Raw genomic sequence first — 20,387 nt, forward strand, 5'->3', positions numbered from 1 at the left:
GTTTGTCTTTCTTAACTTCTAATAAAAGCTAAGCTCTTTGCTCACCTGAAGCCATGCTGTCGCCTCTTTGTGTGTTCCCTCTCTTTTCTGGGCGGTTCTGTTCAGCACCGGACCGGGCCCGTCAGCCCCACAGCACAGTCCTTTTTTAAATCAACGGGTTGTCGTGTAGTCGGTGGGGGGCAGAGGTTTAGCGCTTAGCTAGCACTAAGACTGAAGGTCATCAGGGCTGAAGGTGAATTCAATTGGATTGGGGGGAAAAATCCAATAAGGCACTGTTTATAAAACATTTGTTTTTTTTAATTAGTCATGAAAAGGACCAATAATGAATATTTCGTTAGAACTGTTCGACATTCAGAGTTTTATTCTGACAGGATAAACTTACACTTTGTACTTCTTGTACTTTTTCTTGTACTAGATCATTTTAGTAATTAGTTACTTTCCAGATTGAGATTATTTCTTCACTGTTATGAAGACGCACTTTTAAATAAATGAATCCGTATACGCATAAAGTTTGTTTTATTTACATGAACATGAACATCAAACGCAGTATGGATTTAAAAGTCCAACCGGACCGTGTTCTGACCCGTCTCTGTCGGTGTGAGTGTGGACGAGTGTAACGCTTGTGACGTCTCCCATCAGGACGGCTCCGGCGCTCTGAAGAGGAGCGGCTCCTTCAGCAAGCTCCGGGCGTCGATCGGACACAGAGTCAGTCCCGCCTCCTCTCCCGCGTCGCTCTCTGTCCTGTGTCGCCCTCTTGTGGTTGAATGTGTGTCCTCTCCAGCACGTCTTTCATGTAAAGCTCCAGCCGTAGGTCTGTGAGGAAGTTGATCCGCTGTTTTCTGTCTGGAGGTCCGTCAGGGTGATGAGCAGAGCCAGGCGGAAGAGGCGGAGCCAGGGAGGAGCCTCTCGACTCCCCCGAGGGGGCCACAGGTATGCGGCTGCTTCGCCTGCAGACGGCGTGGAGCCGTGTGGTGACTCTGGATGTGTTCGCAGTGACCTACCTGCAAGAGAGGAGGGGGAGGGGCAGGAGACGCCGGCCTTCAGCCACTGGGGACTGCCCCGCAGGTAGCGCTCGCCACGCCCCCTCGGATGGCGCTGGTTCCCTGATGAATAGACTCCACGCCGTCTTTCTGGCCCCCACAGGGTGGAGGTGTGGCCTGAGGAGGGTCAGTCTCTGGGTCTGAGCATCGTGGGGGGTCGACACATCATCAAGCGTCTGCGGAACGGTGAAGAGCTGAAGGGGATCTTCATCAAGCAGGTCCTGCAGGACAGTCCTGCTGCAGAGACCGGATGCCTGAAGACCGGAGACAAGATCCTGGAGGTGGGCCAGGTGGAACTCCTGCTCCCAGGCTCCGCCTCCAAACGTGCCTCCTGTTCACCTGCTGGTGGCGCTCTGTGTGCGCAGGTGTCGGGTGTCGATGTCAGGGCTGCCACTCACAGCGAGGCCGTCAGCGCCATCAAGTCGGCACCAAGTCCCGTCGTCTTTATCGTCCAGAGCCTGTCGGCCACGCCACGGGTAAGGCGCGCACGCACACGCGCACCCACACACACACACAGTAGAGTCTGGTCTGATCACCACTCTGCTTCGCCCCGTGTGTCTCAGCCGGTGTCTGTAGCGGATCCCAGCAAGCACCAAGCCAAGTGGACGCCGTCTGCGGTAGGACCCGGACCCGGCTGAGAGTCCTGGAGCGTCCAGCAGGAGGCAGCACCTCCCACACACTCACTCCTGTTTGCTTCCACTTTACAGCAACCAGCTCCAGCCCCGCCCCCTCTGAGGCTGCCCCCTCCCTACAGACCTCCCAGCCAAGCAGAGCAGGAGGTGACCTCTGACCTGGAGCAGGTCAAAGGTCAGTAGCACACACATGAATCACACGCTGGTACTGCAGTATGACGGTGTATTACAGTAATACTGTGGCAGTGCATCCTATACTCAAGTAATCGAGTACTTCTCCCATTCAAGTCGACTGTAACTCACATATATAATTTTCCCCTGTGCTGTAGTTCTGCCTTCTGCCTCTGTGGGGCAGTATAGAGCAGTCTGTTCATTTTGCTGTAGTTCTGCCTTCTGCCTCTGTGGGGCAGTATAGAGCAGCCTTCTCATTTAGCCTCTAGGTGGCGCCGTCAGCCTGTTAGCACAGAACAACAGCCTCGGTTTATTCTGGCTCCTGCTGCCAGCCCTCATTAAGTATTCATCCACCACAGGAAGTAGTGCCAAGCTCCTCCTCCTCCTGCGTCAGGTCCAATCACTCCGTCCAGCAGGGTGTCAGACAGGAACGGTAGTTGCTATGGTAACTAGTCAAATCCACCGGCGGGCGAGGAGACTAGTTTAAAACACCTGAAGAGGAGGAGACTAGTTTAAGTTGGTTTCCGGTGGTTAATTCTTGTCTTTTGTCGTTGCAGGCCTCGTTTGAACCAACCGTCCGTCCGTCCGTCCGTCGGTCGGTTTCGGCTCAGAGTGGACGACGTCTTCGTGTTTCTCTCTCTCCGTCTCTCCTCTCTGGACCGTTGGCTCTTCTCTTCTTCTCTTCTTCCCTCTGGTCTGGGTGCGTTTGGTTCGTTGGTGCCTTTGAAGCGGGCGGGTGGGGTTTTTGGTTCTGGGTTGCTGGTGGACGGGGTTAATTGCGTGTGGGAGGAGCTTACTTGCAGCTGTTTTTATTGGTGTTTGGTGTTTGTGGGCGGGATCTGTGACCTGTTGGGTGAAGGACGTCTTCTTCATTTCCTCTTCATCGTCTTTCCTTTAACAGGAAGTCAGCTGACGATGCGTCTTTATAAACGCTGCTGATTTTCAAGTTAAGAGTCTCCGCAGGAAATAAAGGAAAAATAATGGCGTAAAGAAACTAAACTAAAAGCACGGAAACCGGATTTAATCAGGTCTGAACTGATGAGAACGTTTAAAACGGGGTTAAAAGTGTCTGTTTTCACTTTGTAATATTCCGGAACTAACAATATAAAGTTGTTTTTACTGAATAAACACTTCCTGTTCAAACCCACCAAAACAAAGTCTCAGGCAGGTTCTTTCAAAATAAGCTTTTATTCATCAAAGCAAAGCGTCGGTCCTTCAGTCCGGTTCTCACCAAAGGGTTTACATTTAAACCATCAGGACTTTGATTAGCGGAGGCGGTAACGTTAGCATGCTAGCGACAGCCTGACAGTTGAGAGTTGGGTTGTAGTTGATCCAGAGCTCTGCAGTTATGGTGGTTCTGATGCTAGTAACATTTAGCAGCTAAGCTAAAGTAGCAGGTCATTCTTACTGCACTCACATCATGAAATATTCTCACTTCGCTTTGCTGTTTTCTTCTTCGTTGGTTCCAGACATGTCGTTCTGCTTGAACTGTAGCTATAATCCACCCAGAGAACCTGCCCATGGCATCTGCAGCTAGCCCAGAAGCTAATGTTAGCACGTCTGCAGCTAGCCCAGAAGCTAATGTTAGCACGTCTGCAGCCAGCCCTGAAGCTAGTGTTAGCACGTCTGCAGCCAGCCCTGAAGCTAATGTTAGCACGTCTGCAGCCAGCCCTGAAGCTAGTGTTAGCACGTCTACAGCCAGCCCTGAAGCTAGTGTTAGCACGTCTGCAGCCGGCCCTGAAGCTAATGTTAGCACGTCTGCAGCCAGCCCTGAAGCTAGTGTTAGCACGTCTGCAGCTACCTCTATGGCTAGTGTTAGCACGTCTGCAGCCAGCCCTGAAGCTAATGTTAGCACGTCTGCAGCCAGCCCTGAAGCTAGTGTTAGCACGTCTGCAGCCACCTCTATGGCTAATGTTAGCACGTCTGCAGCCAGCCCTGAAGCTAATGTTAGCACGTCTGCAGCTACCTCTATGGCTAATGTTAGCACGTCTGCAGCCGGTTCTGCGGCTCAGACCAGATCATCAGGACCAACCACAGGTCCGGACCGGATTCCTGGAGGATCTTTGTTTTCTGGCTGCAGGAGGGAGGCGGGATTAAAAGATCCAGAGTGTTCGGTTTCATCTTCATCAGGCAGCAAACAGGCGGCAAGTGTGGCTGTGTATGCTAACAGGAGGAGGATGAGAGGGAGAGACGGAGGGTGAGGAGGATGGAGCAGCAGGAGGAGGAGGGGAGATGATGATGAGGAGGAGGAGGAGGAGGGGTGAAGATGACTGGGGAGAGAGAGGAAGCCGAGCTGCTGCTCGTCCTCTGCTTCGGGACCAGAGCAGCGCTCGCTCGGTTTCCGTTGATGTGGATCGGTGTGGGGGGGCACCAGGACTGGAGCATGGACCATGTTGCCTCCAGGTGAGTCGCTGCCTCTCTGCACGCGTGTTCTGGTGCGTTCCGGGGGGGGGGCTGCCGGTGCGTGGCGTCCAGGTAGAGGTCACCTTTAGCCTGTTTGTGTCAGCTGGGGTTACTCAGCCTTCCCTTTGGGATCGGGACCCGTGCTGGGTTCAGGGACTGGGACCCGTGCCGGGTTCAGGGTCTGGATCCAGTCCACAATCAAAACTGGACCGACGTGAAGCTGATGAGGCTCGGGTGACAGCAGCCAGCAGAGGGCAGCGTGGCGCCGCTGTGGAGGGACGTTCCAGCAGCTAGCATGTTGACATGTTTGTTTCGTCTTCATGCATCAAAGAGAATTAAAGATGAAAGGGATTTCAGCGAAATGTCCAGAGGGGTGCTAGCATGGCTACGGGGTGCTAGCGGCTGAACAGGCCCCGATCGATCGATCGATCGATTACTGGACATGTTAACGTCACGGCTTGCAGGAAGTGACGGGGGGGGGGGGGGACGGGGGGGGGACCTCTGTTTGGTTCTGCCCTTCGTCCTCCGACCGTCGGCTGCATCCCATTCAGCTGAGTCGTCACTGCCTCCTGGTCGCGTCTCTCTGGGACCGGGACCGAGTCGTGAGTCCGGGTTCTGGTTCTGCCGGGTCACCCGTGTCCTCCTGGTCCTCCTGGTCCCCCTGCAGGGCGGTGGTGTGAGCGTTACGGGGAGCTGCGAGGCCAGCTGCTCTGCATTGAGCTGGACAAGGAGCGCCAGGGTTTGGGTCTCAGCCTGGCAGGGAACGTGGACCGGTCCCGCCTCAGCATCTTTGTGGTGGGACTCCATCCAGGAGGAGCGGCCGCCAGAGACGGGCGGATACGGGTCGGAGACGAGCTGCTGGAGGTGACTCCCCTGTGATGGACTGACCTCTGAGGCTGGTGTCGGGTGTCACCGGGTCCGCCCCTGAATCAGACGATTGCTGTTCCTCGTGTTTTAAGGGAAGTGATGATCAGCAAGTCTTTCTCCTTCAGATCAACAACCAGATCCTTTATGGGCGGAGCCACCAGAATGCCTCAGCCATCATTAAGAGCACCGCCTCCAAGGTGAAACTCACCCTGCTCAGGTAGGACTGAGGCATGCTGAAAACCGTCAGGGCTAGCGTTAGCCACAGCTAGCGTTAGCCGTTGGTTTTAACCTAACCCGTCAGGGCTAGTGTTAGCCACAGCTAGCGTTAGCCGTTGGTTTTAACCTAACCCGTCAGGGCTAGTGTTAGCCACAGCTAGCGTTAGCCGTTGGTTTTAACCTAACCCGTCAGGGCTAGTGTTAGCCACAGCTAGCGTTAGCCGTTGGTTTTAACCTAACCCGTCAGGGCTAGCGTTAGCCACAGCTAGCGTTAGCCGTTCTACAGAAACACTGTTTGACGTCACGTCCCACAAAGACACAGGTAAATCTAACCTCTCCCCCCCCCTCCCGCCCCCCAGATGTGAAGATGCAATCAACCAGATGGCGGTCCCTCCCTTCTCGTCTCCCCGTCCCCCCCCCGTCCTCGGCCCTGTGACCGCTGAGGTGTCCACACCCGTCCCTGTCTCTGTTATCCATCCAAAGATTAAATAAAGTTTAATCAACCTCCTTTTCTGTTTGTCAGACTCCTATTGGTGGCTCCGCCCCCACAGTTAGACCCCACCCCCCAGAAGGCCTGACCCTCCACCCATCATCCGATGTGCCTGTGAGTCGACTCGTCTTCCTCCTGAACTCCGCCCCTGATCCCTGATGGGATGGATGTTATTGATCGGTTATAGATTTAGAAACTGCCCCCCCCCCCCCCAAAGAAACCCCCCACGTCCTCCAGGGGTGTCCCTGACCCCGATGTAACGTGGTCTTTGGGTCCTCCTGCAGGACGACACGAATGATGAAGCAGAACAGAACAGAAGCAGCGACGGCGCCCCCCAGAGTCTGAGCGAGGAAGACGCCTCCAAGACGGTCCTGAGTCCCCGCAGGTGTCCTCACATCCGTTCAGAGTCTCCAGAGGAGGACCTCCGGGCTTCAGGGGCACCTCTGGAGCAGCAGGTAGGGACAGGTGTCTCCTGATTGATTTCTGTCTACCGATCAATAACTGGATCTGGATCTGATCTCAGGCCTGCAGGGGAGCGTCTCCTCCACTGATTGGTCCAGACCTGCAGACGGCCAACAGAGGTACACACAGCCCTCCCGTGTGTAACCAATCACACGCCTCCTCAGTGGTTCCGGGCCAGGACACCGAACTGGAGATCTGCAAAGGGGGATCCGGACTGGGACTCAGCATCGTAGGGGGCCGGGACACGCAGCTGGTACCGCACACACGCTACACACGCTACACACACGCCCCAACGCCAGATCCTCACCCCCCCCCCCCCCACCAGGACGCCATCGTGATCCACGAGGTGTATGAAGAAGGAGCTGCAGCCAGAGACGGGCGGCTGTGGGCCGGAGACCAGATACTCCAGGTAGTGGTCCGGTCCGACCATGCTGGGGGATCTGGACCCGGTACCCGGAGGTTCAGGTGTGTTCTCGTGTGTTCTCGCGTGTCCAGGTGAACGGCGTGGACCTGCGCGGGGCCACCCACGAGGAGGCCATCGCTGCGCTGCGTCAGACGTCGGCCAAGGTCCGCCTGACGGTGCTGAGGGACGAGGCTCGGTACCGGGACGACGAGAACCTGGACCTCTTCCAGGTGGAGCTGCAGAAGAAGAGCGGCAGAGGGCTGGGACTCAGCATCGTGGAGAAGAGGTCCGCCTTCACGCCGGCGGCACGCGGGCCGACCACGACACTCGGCGTGACGCGCGTGTGTGTGCGGCAGGTGTGGCAGCGGGGTGTTTATATCTGAGGTGGTCAGAGGGGGCGCTGCTGAGCTGGACGGCCGTCTCATGCAGGGCGATCAGATCCTGTCGGTCAACAGAGACGATACGAGACACGCCTCCCAGGAAACGGTCGCCGCCACGCTGAAGGTATCGTTAAGACCCGGCCCGATATGATCCGATCAATCAGGTCATCAGAACCCCCAGACAGGTGGGTCAGTGTCTCCGGAGGATGACCCCCCCCCGGTCAGAATGTTAGCGCTTAATGCTAGCCAAACGTGTGGAGATGCTAAATGCTAAATGAGGTCGTCACATCAGAAGCTACGTGTGTGTGTGTGTGTGTGTCTGTGTGTGTGTGTGCCTGTGTGTGTGTGTGCCTGTGTGTGTGTGTGTGTGCCTGTGTGTGTGTGTGTGTGTGTGTGTGTGTGTGTGTGTGTGTGTGTGTGTGTGCGCGTGTGTGTGTGTTCTGCAGTGTGTTCGGGGTCCGGTTCTGTTGGAGCTCGGACGACTCAAAGCTGCTTCCTGGATCTCATCCAGACGCCACTCACGGAGGAGCCAGGTGTGTGTGTGTGTGTGTGGGGGGGGGGGGGACATCCCATAATAACACACACTGATCATGTCGCTGTTTGTCTTTAAAAGAGCTCAGGTGTCCTGGCTCCGCCCTCTACCCCTCCTACATCACCCCTCGATGACGACGCCAGGTCCAGCAGTGACATCACTTCCTGCTCAAACAGCGCAGGTCGGATGCCGCCCTTCAGGCGTCACCGGGTTCTGTCCGTGATCGATATATTGATCGGTGCTTGTGTTTGCAGCGGGAGGCGGAGCCGTGCGGACCGTGGCGATCACCAGGGTACCGTAGCAACAGAACGTCCAGTCTCGATGGTGTCACCGCTGTCGTTACGAGTGGGCGTGTCTCTCCCTCTGCAGGGCGCCACTGACTCCCTCGGGGTGAGCGTAGCGGGTGGGAGGGGCAGCCCGCTGGGGGACGTCCCCATCTTCATCGCCATGATTCAAGCCAACGGCGTCGCAGCCAAAACACGCCGACTGAAGGTCAACGAGTAAACGTGTGACCTGAGCTCCACGCCGTCCTTCATGGCGCCGCATATTTACCTGTGTGCGTGTCCAGGTGGGGGACAGGATTGTCAGCATCAACGGTCTGTCTGTGGACGGTCAGTCTCACGGCGAGGTCGTCACCGTGCTGAAGAACAGCTACGGAAACATCAGCCTGCAGGTAGCTCCGCCCATCGCCGGTAACGGAGTACCGAACGTGTAGAATTAGTGGACTGTGCCTTTAAATGACATCACTGTCCCAGGTGGTCGCCGACACCAACATCGGCGCCGTCGCCACTCAGGTGGAGAGTTGGTCGGCCGACACGGACGCACCTGCAGCAGAGCCCGAGTGAGTGCACGCACGCACACACACACACACACACACACACACACACACACAGGTGTCCTCTGACTCCGCCCCCGCGCCGCCTCCACAGGGGGCCACAGCCCCGCAGCATCAGCCTGGAGAAAGGCTCTGAGGGACTCGGCTTCAGCGTCGTCGGAGGGTTCGGCAGTCCGCATGGAGACCTGCCCATCTACGTCAAGACCGTGTTCAGCAAGGTCAGAACCATGCTAGGCTAGGCTAGCTAGCTGCCCATCTACGTCAAGGTCAGAACCATGCTAGGCTAGGCTAGCTAGCTGCCCATCTACGTCAAGATCAGAACCATGCTAGGCTAGGCTAGCTAGTTGCCCATCTACGTCAAGGTCAGAACCATGCTAGGTTAGGCTAGCTAGCTGCCCATCTATGTCAAGGTCAGAACCATGCTAGGCTAGGCTAGCTAGCTGCCCATCTACGTCAAGGTCAGAACCATGCTAGGTTAGGCTAGCTAGCTGCCCATCTACGTCAAGACCGTGTTCAGCAAGGTCAAAACCATGCTAGCCTAGGCTAGCTAGCTAGCTAGCTAGCTCCATACCCGACCAACTTTACTTCTTATAGGGGTGGGGGGGGTTCTGCCATGCTATAATGCTAACAGGCTTAGCTTGTTTTAAGATCCACTCAGGTGTTAGCGGATCTGATTATGCTAAGCTAACCGCGTAGCTTTGTAGGCCTCTGCCGAGGACCGCTCCATGACAGCTGTGAGCGACCCCTCTGGCGAGGGACTCTGATTCGGGTCCAGAGAGTCTGACGCGGCGTGTCGGCGTGCGTTTCAGGGCGCGGCGGCGGTGGACGGCCGTCTGAAGCGAGGCGACCAGATCCTGACGGTGAACGGAGAGAGCCTGCAGGGGGCGAGTCACGAGCAGGCGGTCGCCGTCCTGAAGAAACAGAGAGGAAGCGTCACGTTGGACATCCTGTCGTAAGAACGCCGTGAACAGAACGCCACTCACCTGTCCGACACGCCGCCACACCCCTGGGAAGGGTTCCTCAACCTCGGGCTCGCCGGATCACTGACGGGTCATCAGAATCATGTCGTCTCAGCGGATCAGGGTTAGGGGTTGCCCCGCCCACTCAGACGACGCTCGTTCACCTGGATGAAGCTCCGCCTTCACCTCTGGCATCATTATTATTAGAACTCAGTGATCCGTTTCCTCCGCGTGTAGCGCCGCCTGGGTGTGCTAGCATGCTCGCCATCACTCCCCTGCCGTCGCGTGTTACACCAGGTGAAACGTGAAACCAGGTGAAGCCAGTCGGAGCGAGTTAACCCCGTCAGCGCCAGAAGCCTCTCGGCACCTCCGTCTGGTCCGGTTACGACCTGCAGCACTTTAACGGCCGCCACAAAGAGCATGTCTTTGAACGCATCGTGAAGCCGTGACTCCTGGGCCGGTTTCCTCCCCCTCGCCGTAAACATCCCGCCGACAACCGGAGATTCTGATTGGCTCTCGGCTGAATTTCGTTCACGCCTCCTGTTGAGTCGCATGTTCATGGTATCAAATGTGGAAAATGCATTTTGCGTTGGTTGTGAATGCGTCATTACTCCCTCTGCCAGAAGGGGGCGACATCTCTTCCACACAGCAGGTTTACCCCCTCGAGCAATAGCTGCCCCGTTTTCCTGTTACCATGGATACCATGGAGGTAAACCGTAGAGATTTAAGACAGAAAAGGCTTCCAGGAAGCCGACGAGGCTTAAAGACATTTATTCAAGCTCTTGTTCTCCAGAGTTGGTCGGCGTCTGGGGTGGGTTTAGCTTAGCTTAGCTTAGCTTAGCGTAAAGACAGGAAGCAGTGGTCCATTGGGACCCAGATTTGATGCTATGCTAACAGAGAACAAAAGGATTGATTGTAATGTCAAACATTACTTTGGTTGTTGTTCTGAAGGTCGTCTTGTGGCTACAGAGTCGTGCTAACGTCGTCTCTTGGCTACAGAGTCGTGCTAACGTCGTCTCTTGGCTACAGAGTCGTGCTAACGTCTCGTGGCTACAGAGTCGTGCTAACGTCGTCTCGTGGCTACAGAGTCGTGCTAACGTCGTCTCTTGGCTACAGAGTCGTGCTAACGTCGTCTCGTGGCTACAGAGTCGTGCTAACGTCGTCTCGTGGCTACAGAGTCGTGCTAACGTCGTCTCGTGGCTACAGAGTCGTGCTAACGTCGTCTCGTGGCTACAGAGTCGTGCTAACGTCTAGTCTGATGCTGCTGTTCAGATATTTAGCTAATCAAGCTAACAGCGGCTGCTGTTCTTTATGCGCTTCCAACTAGACGTGTTGTTCTTCCACGATGTGGTTGTTCGTAAATTATTTCTGATCCTGCTGGGAATCAATCATTTCTATTTCGTTTAGATTTGTCATCGTTTCCTGATCGTTCCCTGATTGTTTCCTGATCGTTTGAATCTTTTATCTAGAGCACAATAAATGGACGGTGAAGGGGTGGAGTCTGTCTGGTGTTCAGGTCACATGACGCTTGTAGCGCCTGTGTGATGGTGACTAATCATTAATGGTCCTCATTGATCAGCTGCAGCTTGTCATTAAATAGTTATTCATCAACAGGAAGCTGCTTCTCCTCGTCTTTATTGTTCTCAATCGAGCACATTGATCACCCTCTAACTAATAATACATAATCTATATCATCTCATGTTCTGCTGAATTTTAGGACATTTGAAAAAGAAAAAAGTTACAGATGGAATTAAATCAAAACGAGTTCTTCATCGTGTGCCCCGCCCAGCTGGGGCGACAGGTACAACAAAACAAATCAGCTGTAAATCTTTACTACATTTTTCGACTTAGAGTCGGCGATGGCGATGTGGAGACAGCCAATAGGGAGCGAGCGCTGCGTCACATGGCAGTGACCTTCTGGACGTGGCCGTCAGACACCAGGTTCTTCTCTTCTTCTTCCTCTTTGCTCCTGAGACACAAACAGTTAAAGAAAGAAAGATCCTTCGGGACAGAGCTCACCTGGATTCTCGTTTACCTGGACATTTCCAGGGCGGGGTCATAAATGTTCTCATAAATGTTCCCGTCGTCGTCGGCGACCTCTGAGGCTGCTGGCGTTGTCTTCCTGCAGTCGCGTTAATATAATCAGCTCTAAAATTGACTTCAATTAATGTTTGTATAAACATGATTGCTATTTAACACACACACTATTAGCTCCTCCCCCTGACAGACCTGCTGGAATCCTCGCACCACGCCTTTTTCATCAGTAAGGTGACGAAGGTGAGGAAGAGGAAGATGCAGAGGGCGATGATGCCGGTGAGCCACTGAGGCAGCGGACGCTCAGTCTCCTGGGCTGCGAAGCAAACAGAGGTCAAAGGTCAGACGCTTCTGTCATCACTTTTAGGGTTCAGGGTGATCGAGCGTGACCGCTGACACAGCCTATTAGCTTAGCTGAACTGTTGCTGTTAAAAGGAAGCGTTAGCTAACAGTGCACGCACGTTTAGCTGCTAAAATAAGCCGCTAGCTAACCTATATAAACAGAAGACTTTTAACTGCTAAAAATAACCATTAGCTAACACAAACCAAAAAACATTAGCTGCTAAACTAAGCTGCTAGCTAACCTATATAAACAAAACACTTTTAACTGCTAAAAATAACCATTAGCTAACACAAACCAAAAAACATTAGCTGCTAAACTAAGCTGCTAGCTAACCTATATAAACAAAACACTTTTAACTGCTAAAAATAACCATTAGCTAACACAAACCAAAAAACATTAGCTGCTAAACTAAGCTGCTAGCTAACCTATATAAACAAAACACTTTTAACTGCTAAAAATAACCATTAGCTAACACAAACCAATAAACATTAGCTGCTAAAATAAGCTGCTAGCTAACCAGACCCAGATGCTTTCCGCTGCTGGGGGTTATCAATAGGTTTAGATTGCTGTCAATAAAACGATAATGACCTCATTATCTTCAGGGCGTGTCGCGTCGCTCTTTACGTTTCAGGAATTAAAGACGTTTCCTAAATGTTTTCATGCAGAAGAGAACGCGCGTGTTCACTGACAGTGATTGATCGATTGATTCTACCGTACCTGTCTGGGGCGTCACCGCCGTCACCAACAAACAGGAAATGAGCAGCAGCCTCCTCATGGCTGCTCCTGTCGTCTGAAGCCGACGGACGCTGCTCAGGTGTTGTTGCTGAATCACCTGTTAATGTTTGACCAGCAGGCGGGGCTTCCTGCTCGGTGGACTCGGCGGGTCGGAGGCGTGGCGTCGCCACAAACGTTGGAACTTCCCTGTTTGTGCAGGTGTGTCTAAGACGGGGGGGGGGGGGGGGGAGTAGCGCAAAAAGGGGCAACATCTATATTTACAAACAATAATGGGTGAATATTAGGTAAAGCAAAGTAAGGGTCACTCATGGGCCCCGATGGTGCCGGGGCCCGGGACAGGGCCCCGGGGGGGGCCCCGGCGCCCTACAGTATGAGGCAGGTGGCCGAGGGTTTGGTTCTGAGCATGTGGAGGAACTTCAGGTTGAACTGGGCCGGGTTGAAGCCCTGCAGCTCCGAGCCGGAGCTCTGCTGACCGTCCGGCTCCTTCTCCCTGGAGGTGACCCGGTACTGAGCCTTGACGTTCCTCAGGGGGTTGTAGTCCGGCCCGATGTGTTCCGGACAGCGGAACACCTCTCTGAGCACGGCGCCCTGCTGGGACAACGCCACGAAGCCGTTCCTGTAGGTCACCATCCTGACGACGGGCGAGTAGACGTACTGGACCAGGAGCAGCGTCCCTGTTGGGGACAGGATCCGGGTTTATTCGAGCCTGAGCTTAGTTCCCTGTCTGGGTTAAGGACAGGACGTGCCGGTCTTGACGTCCCAGACTTTGACGGTTCTGTCCTGCGATCCCGTGAAGACGAACTGGTCGCTGTCGGAGAACGCGGCAGACAGAACGCCCTCGAAGTAGAACCCCTGCAGAGACACGCCCCGTTAGAGACCGGCAGAACCAGGACGCCGAGCGCTATCCTGTGGGGGGCTGACCTTGTACTCCATGGTGTGGTCCAGGGCCAGCGGCTTCAGGGACCACAGCCTCTGGACGGCGTCCTCGGAGCCCACCAGGGCGTGGCCCCCCCAGTTACTGCCGGTCACGCAGGTCACTCTGCTGTGATGCGGCTCCAGAGCGGCGCTGCTGCCGTTCCTGAAGTCGTAGAGCTTCACCTCGCCGCAGCCCGTCCCGTACACCAGCCGGCGATCGGGCAGCAGCGCCATGGAGGACAGCGCCGCCTGGAGGAGGGACAAGGGGAAGGAGCTCAGCGGCCCCTCCACCCGGGGGAAGCCGTCTCTGGTGGTGATCTCAAAGAGACGGACGACGTCCTCGTAGGCCACGGCCACGTGTCTCTCCTGGGGGCTGACGGCCATGCAGAGGACCCTGGACAGGCTCTCTGGGGGGGGGATGCACAGGGTCTCCTGGGGCAGGGCCAAGGGGTAGATGAGGGTGGTACCGGTGGTCAGGCCGCACAGCAGCAGGCGTTTGTGCTGCGCCAACTCCAGGCAGCAGACCTCAGCGGAGACGGACAAACGCTCGGACAGCGAACCTGCGGGAGGGACAGCCGGTAGGAACGCCGGTGGGAACGCCGGTGGGAACGCCGCGATGGGACGCCGGCCCGCAGGAACCCGCCAGAACCAGCACCGACCTGTGAGGTTGTTCCAGCTGATGATCTCAGTCTGGCTCTGCTGCCGGACGTAGAAAACCTGGCTGGCGTCTTTGGTGACGGCGGCGTGGGCGCAGCCCGCGGGGATGTGGGCGGCGGCTTTGTGTCGGGCGTCGTACTTCAGGCTCCACAGATGGAGCCAGGCCACGCCCGTCGAGGCAGAGATCACCAGGTCGCCGTGCAGAACCACGGAGGTGACGGGGGCCTCGGAACCGCACAGGGTGTCCAGCAGAGTGCCGGTGAGCACCGACCAGATCTAATAAAGTTTATACAAAATAACGACAGAAAACAAGGTCTGATGTCACAGAACCAGAACCAAACGGAGCTGTGGAAGCAGCTGGAGGACCTTTATTGTGAAGGGGCTGGAGGGCTTTTATTGTGAAGGAGCCGGAGGACCTTTATTGTGAAGGAGCTGGAGGGATTTTATTGTGAAGGAGCTGGAGGACCTTTATTGTGAAGGAGCTGGAGGGATTTTATTGTGAAGGAGCTGCATGACCTTTATTGTGAAGCAGCTGGGCTTTTATTGTGAAGGAGCTGGAGGGATTTTATTGTGAAGGAGCTGCAGGACCTTTATTGTGAAGCAGCTGGAGGACCTTTATTGTGAAGGAGCTGGAGGGATTTTATTGTTAAGGAGCTGCAGGACCTTTATTGTGAAGCAGCTGGAGGGATTTTATTGTGAAGGAGCTGGAGGGCTTTTATTGTGAAGGAGCTGGAGGACCTTTATTGTGAAGGAGCTGGAGGGCTTTTATTGTGAAGGAGCTGGAGGGCTTTTATTGTGAAGGGGCTGGGGGGCTTTTATTGTGAAGGAGCGTCTTACTCGGATCAGCTGGTCTGCGGCTCCGGAGACGAGGGTCCGTCCGTCTGACGAGACGCAGGCGGACAGAACGCTGTCCTCGTGATGGAGGTCCAGGAACCGGTCCAGCGGGTCCACGTGGAAGAGGCTCAGGGTCCGATCGCAGCCTGCGGACAGAACCGAGTCCGGTGGACGGAACCGGGCCAGGAAGGGGTCTGAACATGGAACCTGCCGTACCTGCCATCAGAATGTTTTCATCTTCAGTCACCGAGAGCAGAGACGGAACCAGAACCAGCTGGACCGCGGCGTGCCGGCCGGTGCCGGAGATCTGCAGAGAGTGAAAACGGATCCCGGAGTGTGAAGCCGGTTCTGGTGCCGGTTCTGGTGCCGGTTCTGGTGTGGTCCTACCTGGTGCAGGACTCCGCCTTCAGAAACCACAAACACCTGCCCGTGTCTCGGTAGCGACACCCAGCTGGCGGCGGACAAACGTCCCTCCTCCAGCGGCGTCTCCACGGGTCCGGTCCCGCCGGCAGGGTGGCTGATCCGGACCCGGCCGCCGTCCGACAGGGAAACCACCGCCTCCCCCAGAACCCCCAGAACCACGCCGCCGCCGTCCGGCCCGCTACTGACGAGCTCGGCGGCGTCCAGCTTCCACACCCTCACCTGCAGGAGACACACCTGTCCACGGCGAGCTAACGGCGAGCTAGCGGCGAGCTAACGGCGGTCGCACCTGTGATCTGGTGGAAATGAAGAGCAGACGGCTCGGCTCAGACAGGTGGAGGTGTACCGAAGAGGGGGCGGGGTCAGCAGGAAGTGCCTCCTGGATGCACTGAAGCTGCTGGCCGCTCGTCAGGTCCCACCTCCTCAGGGAGCGGTCCGTGGCCACCGTGAGGCAGTGGGCGGAGTCATCGATCACCTTGATTGACAGGACGGCCCCTACAGAACGCGCGGGACGCATTCCAATCGGTATCAATAACGTGTATTGGTAAAGGATCAATCGACCCACCTGTGTGTCCCAACAGGAAGTGGACGAGCTGCTGGTCATCAAGGCTCCAGACCCCCACCACGCCGTCGTCTGAGCCGGCAAGCAGAAGCCCCGCCCCCACGCTGACGTCCAGGCAGAGGACACCTGAAGACAGACAGACAGGTAACCTGACTGCACATCAAACGGACTCGTTCAGTTCTACGTCTCTGACCCGCATCAAGTCCGGTCAGGCGGCTCTGCAGCGCCCCCCCTGGCTGCTGCAGGAAACTGCACTTCGGGATGAGGACGGGCTCGGGGTTGGTCAGCAGCCAGTCTTCACATTGGCTAACCAGCCGGCCAATCAGGGAAGGGAAGGGCGTGGCCAGAGAGCAGAGTCTGGCCAACAGCTCGGTGTAGAACAGAGACATATCTGGACCGGGACAGAAGCGGGACAGAACCGGGACAGAAGCGGGACAGAAGCGCTGGTTTTTACTTGGATTAGATTCTCATTGAGATCACTGAATTCTCTGAGAACAACTGACCCATGTGACCCTTCAGGAAATCCAGAGTGGGTTTCATCAGGACCAGGGTGTCCCGGACCAGTCCGGTCTCCATGCAGTCCATGTACTGGGAGCACTGGTCCAGGTCCTGGATCACGCTGGACACCCCACAAACCCTGCTCTGGCAGAACAGCCACTCGGCGCTTCCTGGAAAACACCACGGTGAGCGTAGACCTGTGTACTGTGTACTGTGTACTGTACACCGTGTACTGGGTACTGTACACCGCGTACTGTGTACTATACACCGCGCGTGCGAACATGCTAATGCTCATGCTAACATTACCGATGACTTCCTGTTGGAGATCCTCCCACAGGCCTGCATGCAGCAGGTGATAGGGCAGCTCCTGAAGCTTCCTGACGTTAGCCAATCCTGGAGCAAACCACAGAGGCTGGGGCGGGACCTATGACATCACACAGCCAATCAGAACAAGTGTGAATGAGGAGGGTCAGTTTCATGTCTTTATTTAACTCCTCAGTTTATTCTCAGATATTAAAGTATTTATTATTATTATTATTTATATTATTTATTGGTTTTATTATTATATTTATTATTTATTATTTTATTATTATTGATTATTATTATTTATTGGTTTTATTATTATGTATTATTATTGTTGTTATTATTGATTATTATTGATTATTATTGTTATTATTATTATTATTATTATTATTATTTATTATTATTATTGTTATTTATTGGGTTTTTAGTGAATGAACTTTGAACCTTTCTGTCGGCGAGCAGCACCGACAGGCCCGGCAGAGACACTGGCTTCAGCTTCCCTGACCACCGACCCAGGAAGTACTCTGCCAGATTCCTCAGGCTCCGCCCCCTTCGATCTGACGTCAGGTACTGCGCTGAAACGGCCTCCGACATTCGCCTGCACACGAACATGTGACCTTTAACGTTGAACCTTTTCCTGAGTGGCCGTTGGTCCCGCCCATTACCAGTTGGAGAAGGTGATGGAGGCGACCCCGCCCGTCCAGCGCTCTTCCAGGTGTTCCTCAAGGTCTCGTCTGAGTCGGGCCCACAGGAAGGCGGGCAGACGAATCAGTGAGGGTGTGGGAGGGAGGGAGTACCTGTACACCTCAAAGATGACATCATCATCCAGGGACATGACATCACGTAGTTCCGCCTCCAGAAGACCCGCCCTGTGAAGTCAGGAGAAGTTTTTTGTATGTGCCACGCCCCCTCACCTGCTCAGGCTGGTGTATGTGCCACGCCCCCTCACCTGCTCAGAGTGGTGTATGTGCCACGCCCCCTCACCTGCTCAGGGTGGTGTATGTGCCACGCCCCCTCACCTGCTCAGGCTGATGTGTGTGCCACGCCCCCTCACCTGCTCAGGCTGATGTGTGCCACGCCCCCTCACCTGCTCAGAGTGGTGTATGTGCCACGCCCCCTCACCTGCTCAGGCTGATGTGTGTGCCACGCCCCCTCACCTGCTCAGGCTGATGTGTGTGCCACGCCCCCTCACCTGCTCAGGCTGATGTGTGTGCCACGCCCCCTCACCTGCTCAGGCTGATGTGTGTGCCACGCCCCCTCACCTGCTCAGGCTGATGTATGTGCCACGCCCCCTCACCTGCTCAGGCTGATGTGTGTGCCACGCCCCCTCACCTGCTCAGGCTGATGTGTGTGCCACGCCCCCTCACCTGCTCAGGCTGATGTGTGTGCCACGCCCCCTCACCTGCTCAGGCTGATGTATGTGCCACGCCCCCTCACCTGCTCAGGCTGATGTATGTGCCACGCCCCCTCACCTGCTCAGAGTGGTGTATGTGCCACGCCCCCTCACCTGCTCAGGCTGATGTATCCTAAGGCCCCGGCCACCAGCTCCTTCCCGTGTTTCTTCTCCAGCGTCAGGAGGAGCTGTGACATCACTTCCTGTGAGTCTGCCCCCAGGTGGACACCTGTGAGTGGCGTGTAGGACGCCCAGCGTCTCGCTGCAGACAGCATCAGCTTGAGGTGGAGGGCGTGGCCGGTGGCGTCGAAGCGCCGCAGCACGGCGGCGCTCTGCTCAGGTGACAAGGTCCTCCGGGAGCCTCGGAGCTCCGCCTCCAGGATCTGCTTCCCCTCGTCATGTGACAAACGCTCCACTTCAAAGTAGCTCGCCGGACACGGCAGCTTCAGCCGCATGCTAGCAAAAGCCTGGCTGTCGGTATCCATGGAAACCACCAGGTGGACGTGAGGGGGGGTGCTGGTGGGCAGCCAGCGGAGCTCGTGAGCACGCCGTCGGGCGGAGAGGCGGTCCAGGCCGTCCAGGATGACGAGCAGGGTGTTCCCGCGCTGGGAGGCGGCGGCGAGGACGTTCTGGAAGAACCGGAGAAGCTCCGCGTGGCCGCCGGCCATCAGCGGCGAGGGCGGGGCCAAGCCGCACGCCACACAGACGTGGAGGCAGACGCCGCGGAGGACGTGCTCGATGTCGGGCCTCTGAGGGTGGCCAATAGAAAGCAGCCTGATCACCACCGCTGGCCCCGCCCCCACGACGCCTCGCATTTCCTGTGCCAGTTTGCAGAGCACGGTGGTCTTCCCCATCCCGGCCGCCCCGTGAACGACCAGGGGGGCGTGGTCCACCTGGGTCGCCTCCCACACGGCGAAGCAGAGCTTACCCAGAAGCCCCTCCCTGCCGGACACGCCTCTGCAGAGCTTGGCGCTCGTGACGGCGTGCGTTCCGGCTCCGCCCCCCGCCCAGTCAGACAGTTCCTCGACGCTCCCCCAGACGTTCCCCCGCCGTTCCGCCGCCGCTCCGACCCGGGCCTTCATGTGTGAGACAAACTGCTGGCAGACGCTGTCCAGGTAGTGGGCGTGGTCTCTGCGCTTCGGGTCGACGCCTCCTTTGCTGAGCTCCACGCAGTGGCGGTTGAGGTTGTCCTGCGTGGAGCCGTAGAGGCGGGACTTGAGGCCGCTCAGCAGCCCCTGAGCTTCTGCATCAAGCGGGCCTTCGGCGGTCACGTCCACGAACCTGGCGAGACGTTTGGCTCCGCCCCCCGCCCGCTGGCGGGGAGTCTCTCGAACGAAGACCAGAGCCGAAGGTTGGGCGTCGCCCGCCCACAAGCCGAGCTCCAACTCCTGCTCTGTGACTGGACAGGAAGAGGAAGAGGCTCAGGTGCAGCAGGGGGGGGTACGGGGGGGGGCGACCCGGGGGGGCTCACCTGACGCGTAGAACCGGTGTTTCTGCTCCGCTGTGATGTCACCGGCCGCCTCGGCGTCCGTGGCGGCGGCGCGGAGCAGCTGCAGCAGCTGCGTCTCCGTCCGGCGCCACCCGAGGACGTGGTCGTCGCGCTGCGGCCTGCTCTCCAGCCGCAGGTCGCCGTAGAAGGGGAAGTGAGCTGTGATTGGCTGCAGCACGTAGGTGGGCGGGACCGCGTTGCTGTCCTTGAGGAACCAGCGCTCCAGCTGCTCGGCGCCGTCGGGGCTTCCGGCCAGTTTGGACAGAAGAGCTTCGAACTGCTTCTCCGGGACGAGGCGAGGAAGGGCGCGGTGGCCGTACCGGTTCCCCAGCAGCGCCTTCGGAGCCCAGAGGAGGAGGGGCTTAGTCGCTGACCACGCCCACTGCCCCAGAAGCATCACGTCACGGTGTCGAAGAGACTCACGACGAAGTCCGGACCGGCTGACGTCCTCCGACAGTTCTGGATCTCCTGCAGGAAGAGCTCGCCGGCCTCGTGGTCTCCTGAGGGGACGCCTCGGACCCCCCAGCGCAGATCCAGCGCCTAGACAGGAAGTGGCTGTTTACACGCCGTCATGTGATCCGGCGGGTGAAAGACCGGCGCTCTGACCTCGAAGGTGAAGCCCAGGCGGCGGCAGTGAGCAAGGACTTCTGGGTAAGCCTTGTCCTGCAGGGCCTTCCTCTCGCTGCTCATATCTGAAACGGGTTCAAAGGAAACGCTCATCATCATCATCATCATCATCATCAAAGGAGCAGGAGCGTCTCAGCGGCGCCAACAGCCCAAAGCTGGGGCGGGGCCTAATGCTAGAAAGCACTCA

General features: G+C 56.6%; 2 protein-coding genes across 2 annotated transcripts in view; one reads left to right on the forward strand and one right to left on the reverse strand.

Moving 5' to 3' along the window:
- The window catches only part of patj (PATJ crumbs cell polarity complex component), a 9,627-nt gene extending 240 nt beyond the window's left edge, over window positions 1-9,387 (forward strand). Inside the window, exons 2-25 of the mRNA XM_068743622.1 lie at window positions 640-705; window positions 812-930; window positions 994-1,065; window positions 1,144-1,321; window positions 1,406-1,516; window positions 1,604-1,657; window positions 1,748-1,847; window positions 4,914-5,110; window positions 5,239-5,330; window positions 5,689-5,773; window positions 5,853-5,933; window positions 6,104-6,274; window positions 6,343-6,534; window positions 6,607-6,690; window positions 6,777-6,970; window positions 7,041-7,188; window positions 7,511-7,603; window positions 7,678-7,777; window positions 7,857-7,888; window positions 7,966-8,088; window positions 8,165-8,269; window positions 8,352-8,437; window positions 8,526-8,649; window positions 9,241-9,387. Of these exons, the coding sequence (XP_068599723.1) occupies window positions 640-705; window positions 812-930; window positions 994-1,065; window positions 1,144-1,321; window positions 1,406-1,516; window positions 1,604-1,657; window positions 1,748-1,847; window positions 4,914-5,110; window positions 5,239-5,330; window positions 5,689-5,773; window positions 5,853-5,933; window positions 6,104-6,274; window positions 6,343-6,534; window positions 6,607-6,690; window positions 6,777-6,970; window positions 7,041-7,188; window positions 7,511-7,603; window positions 7,678-7,777; window positions 7,857-7,888; window positions 7,966-8,088; window positions 8,165-8,269; window positions 8,352-8,437; window positions 8,526-8,649; window positions 9,241-9,387 (2,754 nt within the window). The remainder of the gene's footprint in view (window positions 1-639; window positions 706-811; window positions 931-993; window positions 1,066-1,143; window positions 1,322-1,405; window positions 1,517-1,603; window positions 1,658-1,747; window positions 1,848-4,913; window positions 5,111-5,238; window positions 5,331-5,688; window positions 5,774-5,852; window positions 5,934-6,103; window positions 6,275-6,342; window positions 6,535-6,606; window positions 6,691-6,776; window positions 6,971-7,040; window positions 7,189-7,510; window positions 7,604-7,677; window positions 7,778-7,856; window positions 7,889-7,965; window positions 8,089-8,164; window positions 8,270-8,351; window positions 8,438-8,525; window positions 8,650-9,240) is intronic.
- Window positions 9,388-12,865: 3,478 nt separating this feature from the next.
- On the reverse strand, window positions 12,866-20,263 carry nwd1 (NACHT and WD repeat domain containing 1). Its single transcript, XM_068743623.1, has 18 exons — window positions 20,180-20,263; window positions 19,997-20,113; window positions 19,556-19,955; window positions 18,199-19,483; window positions 17,357-17,560; window positions 17,136-17,289; window positions 16,695-16,812; window positions 16,394-16,558; window positions 16,084-16,281; window positions 15,894-16,016; window positions 15,618-15,823; window positions 15,296-15,550; window positions 15,125-15,215; window positions 14,912-15,054; window positions 14,077-14,350; window positions 13,424-13,977; window positions 13,249-13,354; window positions 12,866-13,176 (listed from the first exon to the last, which is right to left on the reverse strand). Exons 1-18 carry the CDS (start codon window positions 20,261-20,263, stop codon window positions 12,866-12,868), a joined length of 4,788 nt encoding a protein of 1,595 aa, XP_068599724.1.
- Between the last annotated feature and the right edge of the window lie 124 nt (window positions 20,264-20,387).

Source organism: Brachionichthys hirsutus, chromosome 9, assembly GCF_040956055.1.
Source record: "Brachionichthys hirsutus isolate HB-005 chromosome 9, CSIRO-AGI_Bhir_v1, whole genome shotgun sequence".
Taxonomy (NCBI): domain Eukaryota; kingdom Metazoa; phylum Chordata; class Actinopteri; order Lophiiformes; family Brachionichthyidae; genus Brachionichthys; species Brachionichthys hirsutus.

Excerpts from the sequence above, each read along its gene's own strand:
- nwd1 (XM_068743623.1), bottom strand. The coding sequence starts at position 20,263 with ATGAGCAGCGAGAGGAAGGCCCTGCAGGACAAGGCTTACCCAGAAGTC. Across the intron at positions 16,282-16,393 it reads TTTCCTGAAGGGTCACATGG|ATATGTCTCTGTTCTACACC; the intron begins GTCAGTTGTTCT and ends GTCCCGGTCCAG. Across the intron at positions 13,978-14,076 it reads CAGCTGGAACAACCTCACAG|GTTCGCTGTCCGAGCGTTTG; the intron begins GTCGGTGCTGGT and ends TCCCTCCCGCAG.